The sequence below is a fragment of the Eutrigla gurnardus genome, assembly GCF_963514095.1.
Source record: "Eutrigla gurnardus genome assembly, chromosome: 12".
Classification (NCBI taxonomy): Eukaryota; Metazoa; Chordata; class Actinopteri; order Perciformes; family Triglidae; genus Eutrigla; species Eutrigla gurnardus.
Genome location: NC_139926.1, coordinates 16,663,311 through 16,680,298, shown reverse-complemented (window position 1 = coordinate 16,680,298; position 16,988 = coordinate 16,663,311). Strand labels below are relative to the sequence as shown.

General features: G+C 40.9%; 1 protein-coding gene across 1 annotated transcript; it reads right to left on the bottom strand.

Moving 5' to 3' along the window:
* Nucleotides 1-797: 797 nt before the first annotated feature.
* On the bottom strand, nucleotides 798-16,968 carry rbms1b (RNA binding motif, single stranded interacting protein 1b). The gene is made up of 13 exons (XM_084022795.1): nucleotides 16,677-16,968; nucleotides 13,349-13,515; nucleotides 11,716-11,774; nucleotides 9,747-9,838; nucleotides 6,732-6,889; nucleotides 6,059-6,138; nucleotides 5,371-5,486; nucleotides 4,920-4,969; nucleotides 4,727-4,814; nucleotides 4,393-4,443; nucleotides 3,650-3,760; nucleotides 3,422-3,502; nucleotides 798-3,321 (listed from the first exon to the last, which is right to left on the bottom strand). Exons 1-13 carry the CDS (start codon nucleotides 16,725-16,727, stop codon nucleotides 3,256-3,258), a joined length of 1,170 nt encoding a protein of 389 aa, XP_083878921.1. The 5' UTR covers nucleotides 16,728-16,968; the 3' UTR covers nucleotides 798-3,255.
* Between the last annotated feature and the right edge of the window lie 20 nt (nucleotides 16,969-16,988).

Below are 16,988 nucleotides of genomic sequence, written 5' to 3'. Positions count from 1 at the left end.
AAGAACCCCTAGGTGGTGCTGTTCGCACAGTGTTGATCAGATTGAATGACGTTTCTGGATTTGCATGGTTGGCAAGCTGAACTTAAGTTGAACTATGGTTTGTTTATTACCTTTTAGGATATATGTAGGAGGGGAAAAGTAGTCCCTTCTTCCTAAACTGTACATTAAAAGGCTGTGGGGTGCATTCTACCTGAGCAGGTGAGGAGGGGGAGGGGGTGGCTGGCAGGGAGCTTCAGGGCAGATTGGTTGTTCAGGGAGGAGAGAGGGGGTTCAGATCCATTGCTTGCAGGCGCAGGTGGCACAAACACAGACAGCTGGAGCGTGAGTTTTGCTCCTTGTCTGGAGCTTGCAGCTTCCCGTAGGGTGGCACAACACCCTGCAGGATGCCGTGGGGACCCATCTGCCGTGGCAAGGCCTGCTCACAGACGGGCCCCATTCCCCCACCCTACGCCATACACCCTGTTACCCATAACTCATCCAGCTCAGAGGTACTGGTTTAACTAGCCCTCATGACTACCATCCCACTAAATGGCCCCACGGTGGTTATCAATTCAGTAAATCTACCCAGGGTTTCTCAAACACAAACACACAAGTCTACTGTCAGTAGATAATAATTCAACAAATGAGTCCCCTTGGCCATCTGATGGGCTGTATGGCAATATCTGAGCCTTAGTCTCACTAAACATGAGGAATTTACACAATTTCATCATTAATCCAAGGTTGGCAATTGGCTATACCGAATAAAATGGGAAAAAAATGTGTACTCTTGGTTCAGGACAATAAAGACAAGAGTTACAAAGTATTAAAAGTTGAAAATTTTGAAAAATTTTATTCACAAATGTCAAAAAAAAAAAATGAAAAGAAAAAAACTTAGATGACATTCTACTGGGAAAAAAAGTCTTTGGCTTTAACAAACACTACAAAACAAACTTACAGAGGAACGATTCCTTTAACTGTACATACAAGTTGCCACTGGCAATTGTGTGGCACAAGTAAAAAAAAAAAAAAAAAAGAAATAAAACTTTCATATAGGTCTATGAAAATCTCTTATTTCCTCAAGCTGTCTGTACAACAAACTTCATAAATTAGAACTTTTTTTTCCATATAACTTAATGACTGTTCAACATGGTGGTTACTTATATGAGCAATTTTCTTATGTGCACCTCTGCAACTCTTGACCCAGATTCTATGGCACTTGGTTTCAGACACCACTAGCAGCATTAACCTCACAAGACAGTATTACTTCTCAGTCTCAGGCATTACACAGAAATCTCAAGTATAACCACAGTGGCCCTTTAAATTTGTTGCACACCCAAGCTAACTACAGAGGAAATGCTGCTGCGAGTTTGCCTAGAGCCGAAGCAACAAACGTGTTTGTTTAAACGGGCACAGATCCAGTGAACACCATAACATTTTGTTGTCATCGTTGGTCTTTAACATTTTCAAAATCAGCCTCTGGACTCTATTGCCATAAAAGCAGCAGCTCTTTTAAAACCATGAAACTTAATGTGTGAACATGAGCAGAAACGTGATGTGTCCCACCCAAATGATTACAATAATACATTATAAAAAAATAGGTCTGAAGGAAATCAAAAAAGTATTCAAAACAACCTATAAGGAAACAGCTGTATGTGGCCAGCTCCTGAGCGTGGCATTTGGTCTGGAAGGGCGGGCTGGACCTGCTAACCCGACCTAGTACAGAGGAGAAAGAAAACTCTGAGGTAGATAGCTGGTCTGACTGACCACCAGGTCGAATCACAGGCTTATTGGAGAATACCATAATCAGAAAAGCCTGCTATAAGCCACCATAATCAAAAAACGGACTTAGCACATAGAAAAGACAGGTCATAGCACTGTCTTTTCAGTTTAAATTTCTTTCTTTTTAGAGTTACTATAATGTTGCATTTTCCATTTTTCAACAAGTATGAAATTAATATGTGGCACTATATGAATCCAGGCCTTCCTGCATGCTTGTGTGTGTTCATACTGTACTATTATTACCTATGCAAACTGAATGGAATTTTACAAAAAAGGCACACTGTCCAAACTGCAATCTAGTGTGTCACTTGAGTCCTGTTTAAAAGAGACAAATGATTTCCTCAGTGTACTAGCTCACAATCTTTGGTGAAGTAAACTACAATTGAAAGTGCCTAGTTTGTTTGTTTCCTGTCAAAGAGTGAGGTGCAATAAAATACACGTGTTCCTCTCATTTTACCCCCCAACTCACTGAACTTTTGCCAAAGTTCTATTACAAGGCTTTCATGAGTTTTTTTTTTTTTTTTTTTTTTGGACAATCGTTAGTCTACGTTCTCCTGTTAGTTTTTCAGATAAAAGTGAAAAAGACACACCCCATCAAAATAACAATAAACATCACCCAAAAAGACAAAAAACACGACCGACAGACAAAATACATTTGCCCCTTCTCATTCCCCCACCAAGTTCAATTTCAGCTATTCTACAATACCAAGTAATCAAAAAGGCAAGATTCAAAAAGGTAACACATTCCAACATCCAGAAACATGTAAGGTCTTCTTACTAAATAAATATCACATCATAGGGTCATCCTAAAATCATCAGATGTGGAGTCATTTCATTTTAAACATTTTCTCTGAAATGTCTTTTACTTTTCTAAGTTTGGGAGGGGAAAACCCATACATGCCATTAAAAATGTTCCAAAAAGCTCATGACCAAGCCAAAAGCTCTTAACATTTTTTTTTTTTTTTTTTTGCTTATTGCTGATCTCTGTGGTGTTTCTGTACAACTACTGAATTCGGAACTATGAAGGCAAATTTTAATCAGACGGCAAGATCAATCTAAAGTACTAAGAGAATCACTTTACAAGAAAACAACATGTAACACTTCACCATAGCAACACTCACACAGCAAGCACAAAAAACAGAATTTTCAAAATGTCCGGCTGAAATAAAAGTCTTCAAAAAAACAAAGAAAAAAAAAAAAAAATCTGGAAATATTAACAAAAGACATATTTACTATCATGCACTTTGAACAACTAGTCACATGATTCTTCCTGTGGCAATCCTTGGTAAAAATAAAAGTTTTCTAGTATGAAAATAAAACTTTTTCAAATATTTTTTTTAATTTTATATATAATTCGAATTACTTGATGAAAACGATACCAAAAATATTCCCACTTAGAGATTTGCAGAACCTGTGCAAAACAGTGAAAAGATCCTTAGTATCCGCTGCATTTGTAGAGATGATTGTTTTAGCTGTTGTCCAAATGTTACCTCAGCACTACTTGGTTTGTTGGTAAGAATATGGGGAATGATTGCCAGATGAATCCACTTGTGCACCATTTTCCTGAAAGAGAGAGAGAGCAAAATAACAATGAACTGCTTTTTTTTTTCCCCACATAGAATGTTTTAAACACACCAGCCAACAATGACATTAATGCACATACCTCTACAGGAACATTTGATGTCTGCATGTGTGCATACTGTGGGATATATGCTCCTTGCATAGCTGTGTTAGTGGCCATAAACTGCACAATGAAGGCAAGAGAGAAATAAGTCATACAGTATATAAAGTGTGTTCATGGTTTATACATTCTACAGTTTAATGGGGCACTTTAAACACCTCACTCTCAAATAAGTGAACTCATTTTTGATCCCATGTAGAGTTCTCTCACCGTTCCTGCATTGCCCAGAGAGAGATGACTCATCTGCTGCGCAAGAGGGGCCATCATGGAAGTAGGCTGTAGTGACATAGATGGGTCCATAGAGGGCGATATCACAGTACCCTGGAAGAAAAGGGTGAGCAGATGAGAGGAATGTAAGTCACAAAGGGAATCATTCTTCTGTAAACCTGAAATACTCCTCAAAAACAAAACATACTGAATAAAGATGATGGAACGCCATGAAAAGCCTGCAGAATATGTATACGAATAATGGGAGAATTGCAGGATGAGATTTCAGGCAAAGAGAAACAGAGTAATCTCAGACTTCACATCTAATGACAACACCAGAAGGTGAATAGTCACAAGTTGAGCAAGTTGTCTACAAGCATCTTGGCTCGCCTGATGCATCTAGTAGTGATTTCTCATAAATGCTGGCGCATTTTCAAAGCAAGAAAAGACTCTTCTCCCTTTCTGTTCAAACCCCATCTGTTATGAAACACTCGGCATCCATCATCAAATACACAGCTTCACATAGCCTCCATGTCGTTTTTAAATTCCTATACAAACACTTAAGTACTGTTAAAACTCAAGGATCAGTGTCGCCTTATGTGGAACTACTACTCTCCCATATTGTGCCTGTCTGTTTACAGAAAAATGTTTCGATTCTGTTACAACCACAGAGGGAAATGCTGCTGAAATAGAAGACTGGGAAAGAGAGAGAGTTGTGATGATGAGAAGAGAGATTTGGTTCTTACTGGGTGCTGCATGATGTAGGGTTGATGAGGCACCCAGGATGGGTTCTGCACCTGGGACATCACACAAACACACTCTGTAAACACACAGGCATTGAACAGCTGCTATTTCCAGAGATCACGTTCTACAGGGGCTGGCACAGCAACAAGCACGAAAAGGCCACTGCGCCCTTTGTCACATATTACCCCACACCGCCAAAACCCGGCGAGTTCCCGAATCCTGATAGTGCACGTTTTATAAACACAAACGCTGAGTTACTGCATGTAAGCTTCACGACTGAACTGGTGTCTTTTTTTTCAGTTTCAGAGCTACAACACTGAAGAGAAAGATTCAAACCTGGTATGTTGAAACTGGAGACATGTAAGGAGACATGGACGCTTGAGTAATCATCCTGTTTGAAATGCTGTATGCCGGTGGGAAAAATCTGTGGACAGAGAATAAAGTGTAATGCAAAGAAATAAAGTAGGTTAAGTACAATGAAATATATACCGACTATGACGGTGCTATCCAATCTGTTTTTGTAGCTTACCCATTTTGCATAGCAGCTGCACTCGGGTCATACGTGAGTGTCATTCCGGCCTGGGAACAAAAGAAGGCACAGGTTTGGCAACTTAACTGAAGCACGCGACTCCAACACTTAACCAACATTCATATGACGGCCTCTTGCGTATCAGTTGCGCTCAAACCTAAAGGAGGGCGCTCTTCACTACAAAAGACTTCATACTTAATAGCAAGGCACATAACAAGGGTTTCAAGTAAAAAAAAAAAATCAGGAGTCATAGCTACTTATACGATAACATGAGAATGATAGGTGACTCTTCAGCAACACTTAACAATAAAGAAAGTCAGTCTGAAGTGCCACTGCTTTCTTTCTCAGATTTTAATATTTGTTACACTTTCTGTTGTTTATCATACAACACTTGAGATGCTCCTGACAAGTGTCCTTTATTATGTTTGGATTGGTTCCCGTCCCCACTTACCAGTCTGGAGTCCCCATCTCTTCCCCAACCGCGACCATTCAGGGCAAATTTATTCTGACTTTGTCGCCTTTTCTGTCCACCATCGGCAAACTTGCACAGCAAAGGTTCAGATGGCGCTAAAGGAAAGAGACGTGAGGAGAGAATAAAGGTAAAAAGATTTGTCTTAAACCTTATCACAAAGACACTGCTGCCTGTTATTGCTAGCTATGCAGTCATTCACTCCCTGAAGCCTGGGAGTGCACATTTACTAGCCAGCTTGGGAACGCAGACGTCTAATTTGGCAGCTGTGTAGCTGTAATCCCCTCCCCTTCCCAAAGGAGGCAAGACCAGCAGAGACTATTTCAGTCTAATAATCCAATTAAAAAGCTTAGAGAGGGAGTGGAGGCCACACAGAGCAGCTCCCTCACTCTCGTTTTCTTTGTCTGTGCTCTTCCACTATGGGCTCAGTGTATATGTGCAGCAGACTTACTGACTCCCGTTGGAGGTGGGAATCAGTCGGCTGACCACTTCATCCTTCCTATACAACACTGCCCATTTACATTGTACACAATACAGCCATTACAATATATATCCTGCTATATCCTTGCACGTACTACTTTCATGGCATGGCTGCTAAACTAGATTACTTCACATTACGTTCCTACAGAGCGTACCTGCCAATTTAAGATCATTATACTGGATTTCTTACCTGGGACACCTGCAGGTGTCTTAATGAATTTTCCATTGAAGTGAGAAATGACTGCATCACATTTTTCAGTCGACTCCATCCTGACATTATAAAAGACACACAGAGAATAACCACATTAAGTGAAGGGGTGCTTTCCAGGAACTGCTTCCTTCCTGGGTGTGTGGAAGATGTGGTTCATAATGTATAATCTTCACCATTTGACCTTTTTAGTGCACACACATGCACACAAATATTCCCGTGATGCATTTATAATATTTGTCAATCATCACCCTGGCCTTGCCCGTCAGGTATTTCAGTCAGGTTGTGCAAGTATGACTGGTGGAAGCCAGCATTGCCTCTATAATTAAATCACCCAGTCACTGTGAAACTATTTCTTAAAAGGTGTTTCCATTTGTCCATACAAGACCTGTTGTCTCGGCCTTATTCTTGTCAGCATAGCTATGTGCTTAGTGTTGGGGTTATGTTGCATAATGTTGTCTCCTTTCCACCGTCCCTGGCGTCACTTCCATGTCACCGGTCGCACAGTGGTCTCTTCCTGTTTACTGCTATAAAGAGGTCTCGTTTAATCATACCAGTGTGTCAGAATCCAATTGCTTTAATGGAACCATTTAACTCCATCTATTAATATTGCTTCAGGATGAGTCATTGACAATAAACGTCACAAGGATCTGACCTTGCAAAGCCCACTCCTCTGCTGCCTCCACTGGAGTCCCTCAAAATGCGGGTGGATATGACCTGGCCGAAGTGCTTTAACATGTTCTCCAGTTCCTGCTCATCCATTGACATAGGCAGGTTGGAGATGTACAAGTTCGTCAGGTCTTGTTCTTGTTGCTGTATAGTGGAAAAAAAGGGGGAGAGAGGAAGCCACAGGTAATGTAAATACACGATAGGGAATGTTTGAAACACACCTGGAAAACACAAAAACATTCCTTTGCAATATCACATTCAGACTGGCTTCAGTAAGAGAGGTTTCCTTACAATTCCTTATCATGTATCCCTAGAAATGGCAAAACATTTAATCAACCTCTAATGAAGACATCAGTAATGAGGTTAGCATGCCTCTCATTCTTCTTGTTCCACTCTGTTGGGGGTTTTAGGTGGTAAAGAGTCACTATGAGCAGTGATGAATAGAGATTTGCATGCAGCCCACAGTGGCTTGAGGCTTACATCAGCTGATTTCTTGCTGAATTTTAATAGCATCAGCAGAAAAATAAGACATGGCTATGAGTCCCTGAGGAGTGGCTTCCTACCATTAATATTCATCGGTGTTGTTCAGAGTCAGCTACAGGGGCAGGTTGGATTGCTAAAAAGTAATACACTGACAAAATATACATTTCAACAAAATGTTGAACAAACATTCAGCAAAACGCAGAGCTGGAGCTCTGTCAAAGAAGATGGTCCTCACAGAAAGCAAAGATGTGTGAAGGGTGCAGGGATATGTTTCAGCACCTCAGCTCTATGCAGCTCTTATAGCTCGAAAGAGAGCAGGACACCTTCAGTAATACTCTTTCCTGCTTTTCACACATGGGTGTACACACACACACACACACTGTCTTTCTGCTTCTTTCTGTTCTGTACATTACTTGTTTATTACTTCGTGGAAGATGCATTTGGGTTTGAGGGTGAGGTGTGGCCACATGCTGTATTGATGCAGCTCTTTTGTTTTAATACCCTATCACGCTTGAAAGACATTTCAAAGAAAGACAAACAACAGTGTATGTGAAACGAGCTCAGAGAAGTGCAACGACAACAACATTGCAGTGAGATTAGACATCCGTTTGTGCTTTGAATGGGACACCACCCATTAGTCAGTCATTAACTGTGACTGACGCACGCTTGTGGAGGAAGAGCTGATGAAAACGGGTGCGGCGGGATGGAGGGATGCAACTCTTTGAGTACAGGATGCTATAAAAAATAATGTGATCAACAACAAACCTTTTCACCATTACTTAACCAGGGGATATTAGGTTAGCATTTATCCTTTTTCAGGAACAACCTACTACACATTAACACCTGGTAAGTGCCCAGTGCAGCCTCAGTCTTTTCTGTTGGCCACTCAGCGGCTCCGCTGAAGTAGTTGGGAGTTGAAGTGTCTTCTTCAAGGACACTAACAATTGTACCTGCCTCTTTTGAAAAAATTTACTTATTGTAAGTCGCTTTGGACAAAAGGGTCTGCTAAATGTCCTAAATGTAAATGTAGACAACATAAAACAATGCTATCATTAGTCATTCACACAAGAAAACCATCTAAAACAACCCCATGATATACAATGTTGCCTATATGAATGACTTATTATGAAAATGTGCATTATGCTTATATACATATAGAGAAAGGGAAGCACATAATAAAGTATCAAAAGACATTCATTGGAATACCATATGGTGAAAAGAGGGGAACTCTTATCTGGCCACTTCCCACCACCTGCCTTTGAAATAATAATGAGAGAAAGCTCATTGAGGGAGCCTGGGCAGATGAAAAAACAGGAAAAGGGACTTTTGTCACAGAGTCCATTAAACCCAAACAAGCTTCGGCAATAGTGAGAATAAAGCTGGAGTGAAAGGCTCACACTTTATAATGGCATTTACCTTCCACAATACAAAGATTAAACTTCAGCATGCCCCTTGGAGCTGCTCTATTTTAATTAAAAAAGTAAAATGGGTGCACAGAGGCATGTCAAGAAGCTCTACAGATCTCCAGACAGGGAAATGAGGCCAAGGGTTCTTGCTCAGTGCTGTATGGGAACTAATTTCCCCTGACTAGTTCCTGTAACCATAACAACACACAGTTATTTACTTCCTTCTCTGATGTCAGAGACTGTAGTGGAGTAATACAGGCACACTTTATAACCAGTCACCCGAAAAAATAAAGCTGTCCACACTTACATTGGGCACCATTAAACCAATAGTTTGAACTATTTATTTAACATGACAATCTACTCTAACTCCAGTGAAGAGGAGACACTGTTTTTTTCTGTATATCCTTATATTTGCTCATATTTACTTACTTATATTTGCATTATTAAGCCTCATTTGCTGCATGTTTATTTTTGGAGAGGTTTAAGTAGAACCGTCTTTCAGGTTGATACTAAATGTACACGTAATGGTGCTTTGGAGGAGACAGATAGACGAGTCTTAGCTCCACGACAGAATAACTGTAAAACATATTGACATGGTGGTGGATTTCTCCGGTCCGTCATCTCTCTTCCAGCAACACAGATTTCTAGACTCTATAGATTAACTATTGGCGCCACTTGTCTCTGAAACCCCTCTAAACCCTGGCTGGGAGCTGTTAGCTGACAGAATACATTTGGGAACCATCAATGATGTATATGTATGCAGGGAAATGCTCACATATAGATTATAAACCATATATGAACATTACCAAATGCGTTTAATGATTTGGGAAGAAAGTGGTGCAGCACTCAGTAAATCATGTACTAAATTTTGCAAATGCCTAAAATCTTATAAAGCGTTTTTCAGCGCATACTTCCTTCATGATACCACTTCAGTAGTCACTACAGACCAAGGGTTAGGGAGCATGCACCCTGCAGTCACGGATTTAAGGCCTGCTATTTAATTCCACGAAGATTAGGTTTAGGTTGCCTCACCAGGCAGATGGAAGACGAGCGGTGTTAGCGGGTGACGTGTATGGGTGTGATATCAGGATTAGACGGTAATGAATCCTCACCTTTGCCATCTGAGCTTGGACACCAGTGGTCTTCAGGGCAGCCACGGCTTTCTGAGCTGCAGCAGGACTGTCAAAGTCCACAAAGCCATATCCTGAGGAGACATGCAGCAGAGTTAGGACAATACTCTATAGCCTGCAAAATAAATGACTGAGCCTCCTTGTTGGGCTGACCTATGCCTCTCTGTGGTGGATGGTGTGTGTGTGTGTGTGTGTGTGTGTGTGTGTGTGTGTGTGTGTGTGTTCAACGGTGGGTATAACATGATACTAACACAGCTTTACTTACAGTGTTTTACTGTGTGATGTATATACTTCTGCATTATATGTCGTATCTCTCTTCTGTGTACATTGTATTGATGAATGCTTTTGTGTGTGTGTGTGTGTGTGTGTGTGTGTGTGTGTGTGTGTGTGTGTGTGTGTGTGTGTGTGTGTGTAGAGGTAAAAAAAAAAAAAAAAAGCGCTGAGGATGCAGATACCAGTGTGACATTCATGGCTCAGGTCAGCTCTTTGTCCTGGGGGGGTACAAACAGGGTAAACCTATAGTCCCTAACCTCTACTGCAGCTGCTTTATTTGACTTATTCCAGCTGCATTTTGTTGAATGTCAGAGCTCTTTCACCTGAGAAATGGGTCATATTGGTGCTAAAACTTTAACGTGAATCCTTGTCTAATGCTGCATATGAATTTACGTTCTTCTGCACCTGCACTTTTGAGTGCATAAGTGCATTTACACTAACATGTATGGCAAAAATGCAGTGTACTATGAGTCCCCGGACGGTGTGGGTGTTGGTGCTAATTCTTTCTGCTATTGTTGAAAAGAAAAAGAAGAAAAAGCGGCCCAATGTTGTGTCATTTCCGTTAAGGGTACAACATCCATGACTGACTTGAGATGACACAACCTTAACAGAATGTATGCATGAAGTAAGCACATAGTATACACAGAGGAACCTCTGGCAGGAGATATAGGTCAGCCTATACGCCATGCAGTCAGGTTGCTAAATGGACAATCTGCTCCCCCACTCCCCACCCGACAGCCCTCTGTGACATAGTGCCCCATTTCCATACACCCCCATAACGCTGACATTATTTAATTTCAAGCCACAATAATGGTGAATGGGACCTTGCATCATTGCATTACCCCCTCCCCCTAACATGCATAACTATTTATTGCACTAAGCACTTTTTAGTTGTTTTCTATGGGGTGATCTACAGGATTTAAATTAAATTAAGTATAAAGAAATGGATGAAAAACTATGTCTGTCTGAGTTTGCTCCAACTGCATTTCGTTGTAAATAAACTGAATCTGAGGAAGTTTACTGACGGAAATATCCACATTGAGACAGAGCTTTATATAGTATTGCAATTTCTTGATAATTCTGTAATTCTTAATCATTTTGCGAAACTCAAGGTCGCACAAAGTTATTGCTAAAACGTTCTCTGGCTTTTAATTACAATTCAGTCAGAGCTTTACAAGGTCTTTAGCAGCGTTCCCTATCACTGCGAGACATCGATTAACTTGCCTCTGTATAATCTAGAGGAGAGTGGCAAAACATTCTCTTAATCCCATCAGCAACAGAGAGAATCAGTAGGTCCCTCTTTAGTCAGATGGGCAGTGTCCTGGAAGTGGACCAAGACCAGTGCTGTCACTCAGCAGAAAGAGGAGGAGTTAGTCACTACTTGCCAGGAAGCACTCACAGCAGTGACACACCGATGGACAAGGGCTGAGGCTTAAAATAACATCAGCTGGGAGGCAGCCTGTCTGTTTCCTGACTTGCCCGGATCATCTGACACAACTGCATAGCTGGAGAATGACTTGATGAGAATTTCCACATTGGATGTCTACCAAGTTTTAAGAAAGTGATAGTCGCTCTTGAGGAGTTGGCACTTTGTGAGATTTCTTGGTACGTACTTATTAAGAGGAGAGGTAAAAGTGTTGGTAAAAAAAAAAAAAAAAGGTAAAACAACTTCACACACCTTTACATTTGTTTGTAGTCTTGTCCAGGATGGCCTTTGTTGATACAATTTTGCCATACCTAGGGGAGGAGCAGAGAGGCAAGGCTTTGTTAGCTGGATTATGTACCAGACAGAGCCAGTTATAAAACACACAGAGAGGGAGGGTTGAGCAACAATCTATGACATCACCCTAAAAATATGAGAAACAGGAAGTGGTTTCCATGTGGTGCTGAAAACCCCCACCATGTGAGTGCAAAGCTAAACAGTCCTTCTTTTTTAACTAAACCACTTTATGAAACTTTATACAGACTGAGCCACCTACAGTTTTATGGCAAACTTTTTTTCCACATACAAATGCTCGTATGTATGTGTTCACTGCCTCACAAAACACAGGGATTGTGGCTATGTCTGGTCTGGTATCTATCTCTGGGTAATGGGTTAAAAAAATACATAAAATGGGAGTAAAATTGGAAGTTGTGTAATGAACGTAGGCTTCTACATGTCTTTGTGTGTTTTCCACTTACTACCTTGGATGCATTCAGTACATAGGTATGTTAAAAATAACATGACTGTGATGCAAGCCACTATGTGTCTGCATTTACCCAGGAGGATACTTTAGCCAGGGATTAGGCTAAAATAGGTGGAGGGGCGTGAATCTGACCCTTTCTTCATCTGAACTTGAGTCTCAAACCATGTGTGGAGGCATGTAGGAACAGGAACTGATCAAAAGGACCACACATTTTTTAGATCACATTTGAAGTGTGAAGTTCTTCTGTAGATTCAAAGAGTAGAAAACCCATTGCATTTAGGTTGCTCTGCCTTAAAGTATAATGATATTTTAATAGCAAAAAGAAAAAACACCATCAAAGTAAAGCATTTATGAGTAGTGTATTGTATCCATCTGAATATTCAATAAAAAATATAATAAAGAAGAATAAAATACAGTATCACAGCTGAGGCCAATTTCAACATATATTCCTAAACACCCACAGAATGAATTGGCAGCTTTGTGGTGCCATGTCAGTATTGCATTGTGAAGATGGGGCCTCGGGAAAAAAAAGCAAATAAAATCTCTGAGGCACCAGGGTGGTCTCTCTGCTTGGCAAATATAAAGCATTCAGCGCACAAAGAGAGCTGTGGAGCCCAGTGCTGACAGTCTCACTCCTTTATCTGTGCACGATATATGAAACCTGCTGCTGTGGCCCACATGCTCATCATAAACATTCTCCTGTCTGTCTGTGGTTTAAGATACACGTATCATCTCTCATTCAAATGAAGCCTGAGATACATCTGCATTTTCACATGTTACTATTTCAAATATACACTTATGAATCCATAGGTGTCTCACCCTCTGCATGGTCCAAAACTTCTCTATTACACATTATAAAATCTTAAATACTTGGAAGATATTTAATCAGACCTGTAGGGCTCAATTCACAGTGTATATTTTTCTGATCTTTCAAGACAATAAGGATGCAATTGTACTTGTAAAATATGTATTTACATCTTACCTTTTACTTTTATACAACTTATTTGTATTTTTCCAAATGCGCATTTGCCACTGCTAATTTAAATGATACTGTAAAACTAAGTAGGCCAAAAAATCAATGGCTCATCAATACCAGATAATGATGAGAGGAAGTGCGGTACTCACGGCTGACAGAGCTTGACCAGGTCATGGTCTGTGGTTGAAGGGGACAGGCCTCGGATGTAGAGGTTGGTTTTGCTGAGCTGGTCCCAGCCCGCAGTGCTACTGCTGCTGCTGCTGTTGTTGCTCGGGCTGGGTGGAGCCATGGGATGTGACAATGGGGCAACAGGTGGCTGGAATAGGTAGGGCAACACAGAAAAATGAGGTTGAATTCGAGTTCAGGATTGGTAAGGATAGGTAGGCAATTAAATAATATCGTTATGGTCATTCTGATGAATAGGGGACCAATATGCACTCTCTTTTAGCTCCGTTTTGATCTTCACCAACTCTTGAGGGAAATTATGAGCGTTCGCTGCAAAAAGCTCCACTATGTTCACCAGCTAACTGCATCTGTCTGCTGATTGGTGCCGGGCAAGTAGTGTACAGTGGGTTTTTAAAGCTTTTTTAGAGCTAGAAAAAAAGCTGACTATTGCGTCTGGAAATGACGCTGATGCGGTGAGAGCGGAACCAAACCAATAAAGTTGCAAGCTATAAAACCAATTCAATTAAATAAAAGATGCTGAAAAGCTCTGTAGAGCCGGAGGGAAGTGCACAGTCAGGTGATAATTGTCTGTGGGTATGTCACTACAAGTGACCCCTTTCACATGCACATCATGTCATTTTGGGCCATAGTTAATTTGACAACTTGGAGGGAGATATAGAATAGATAAACATGACTAGATGTCTCTTTGTGCACGACTTCATATACAGTATACATAAACCAAGAAAGGCCTGCTGTGTATGATCACATATTGGGGTTGTAACTGACTGGACAGTCCATCATTAGTATCGTGTGCGTTTCTGTCCAGTGTGAGGATGTTTTACAGAGCAGTGATCCATATCTGCAGAACAATCTCTATCACACCTTCGCAGTCAGCACAATCAGGGTCCACAGGGGCTTGTAGCTCTGACATCAGCGTCACACGGATGTCACTGCCTCGCCATTTGCAGGTCAACATAAACAATCATCTCCGGTTTAACGCCATACTTCATAATCTTAGCACCCTCATTAATGAGCTGTTTATTTATATGCTCGGACTGGTTTGAGTCACTTCTGGTATTTATTTAAAAAGAGACATTTATGGTGTTTTTGCTCAGAGATTATATTAAACACGGTCACACAATTTGCAGTAGGATTTGTACACATGATTTGTATATTTTCAAAGTCATAGTTTTGCTTAAAATATCTTCAGGGTCTGCCCTTCTGAGGGTTAGTGATGGGGGGTAAAAATCCTTCATTGATGGGGCAATTTTTCTGCTTTCCGTTTCCATGACACAGAATGATATCGTAGTCTGAGAGAGCTTTCCTCTCCAGGGATTACCCCGGTGCTTTCCTATCCAACACTGATAATCCCCCTCTGTGGAATCACAAACTGAGAGTTAGCTGATGAAGTCCCAAGCACGGAGTGGTGACAGGATTCAGCAACCCAAGTCTGGACTAGAGGGTCTTCTCTTGTGACCGACTGGTCAACAGCCTCACATGGCTTCACCGTGACACAAGTTTTATTTACTGTTTACCAACTGATTGGTGGCACAAGTCCTCATTTCTTCCACCATAACAACCAATTATCTGCTCTCTTCAGCATGGCCTTTCATAAAAGTTCCAACAATGAACATAATGGATAATCTGGGGATCATCTTCAGTGATCTCTGTAAAGTCAATAGCAATCATGTTGCTACTGTTGCTAGGTGAATAGGTGACAGAAGAGTAGCCAACAATTCTTGAAAAAGAAAATTAAATAAAAACCTCATCACCAGAATAAACTACTCAGAATGTGATATATGTCAGTCGCTCCCATGACTAGCCCTCACTCAACAACATAACCGAATAACCTCATTAGACTGCATTCAGGCCAAAATGTACTTAACCTTAATTACCAAACAAACATGAGCTACTCCTTAACTTAAACTCAATGAACCTGAGTTTGGCACCAAATGTCAATTCCACTTTTTTTTAATATAAGCAGTGGGAGCAGTGCCAAAGTAAAGGTGGCAGGTGCTGCGTCATCATACTAACTCAGTCCCAGTCTTCATAATGTTTACAAGCAAATAAAACAAGTGTGCAAATCCAACTTAATTCCCAGCATCTTCAAAGAGTGACTCTTGAACAGAGAAAGTGGAATTATTAACTTTATATTCCACACCATTTGAGAAAGTGATGAGGAGAAAAAATAATAAAAGAGTAATAACCTGATCCATAGGGCAGGACATACAAATTGAGAACAGCATTTGGGAAACCAATGGGGCACAAAAAGCTTAAATAAATTACATTAAAACCCAGTATACAAATTAAAGCAATAGTTTATAGCATGAACTAGCACTCAAGACAAGACTGTCTTTTAAAGAATCCCTGTCACAGAACCCAGAGGCACATTTTCAAGCCTGGCCTTCAGTGAGTGCAACTTCCCCTTTCTGTGGGACTGGAAGTGGATTTTGTTTTCATACATGTGTCTGGCTACTGCTGGACTTTGAGAGACCACGATGGGGGGAGAGGACGGCATCTTATCAGCCGGCTCCAGACCGGCAGAGTCTGTCATATCCGAACTGGAAATACACAGGGCTTCCAGGAACAAGCCTCGCCCATGGAGCTCTAGCCACAGGATAACAGCGTGAGCACTTCAGAGCAAATATGCTTATTCAAATATTCTGGCTAAAGGGAGTTGTAAAAATCGATATGCAACTTGGACAAATAGTCGTCCGCATTACAGCACAATTATGTAAAACACATTAACGAAATACTGCAAGCAGATAGGCTGTATGACTTATTATCGTATGGTAACCTATATTTTAAATCACTGAAAGTGCGTTTGAAAAAACTGGTACAAACTAAGCAATAATGTATACAATAGAAATTGCGAACATGTGTCCAGTTTCTGTGAAGTGGTGTTTATTGCCAGCTCACGTTTACTTCATTTATGATCCAAAAATATGAAAAAGTGACGCTGTTATACTGCGGTTGGTCGAGTATTTTGCTATGTTGCCATTACGGCCATTACATTAAGCATCAACTGAGGCTACAGGCCTGTATCTCTACAGCGGTGTCGGACCTGGACCACAGCCCGAGCAGCAGCAGGTATTCTCATTATGCATAAGTGGCCTATCTGAATGTTTAATCACACACACGGGAACACAACACTGTCATTTCACATTGCATAAGTAGGCTAACACAAAGTAGCGTCAAGTTTTCTCTCCGTCTCGGCGTCGGCTATTAAGTTTATTTACGCTGGGGGCTTTTTTTTAGCGACTTCCATTTAAAGTGCTTTAATATGTCCGAAGGTGAATGTTAGCGTTTTACCTGTTTGCGATACGGAGTCCTGAGTGGGTTTCCAGTATTAGCAAAAATCATCCTCAGTTCGAATAGGAAGGGCAATTTCAGTTAAGCGACAATTTTCGAGCGAAATACATCAAACTTCTCGCGTAAGTAGAAAATTATTTGACACGGGTGTCCTCTCCTTACTCCGCTAAACGACACGAGATTAGGGTTATATGCATATTAGCTGTACACATATCCTTATTGTCGTCGACTATCCGGCAACAGAAACCTCCGTAAATTGTCCCAACTTCGCTCGCCCAGCCCCGTTTGTTTGACTGGCTTCATTGATTTGCA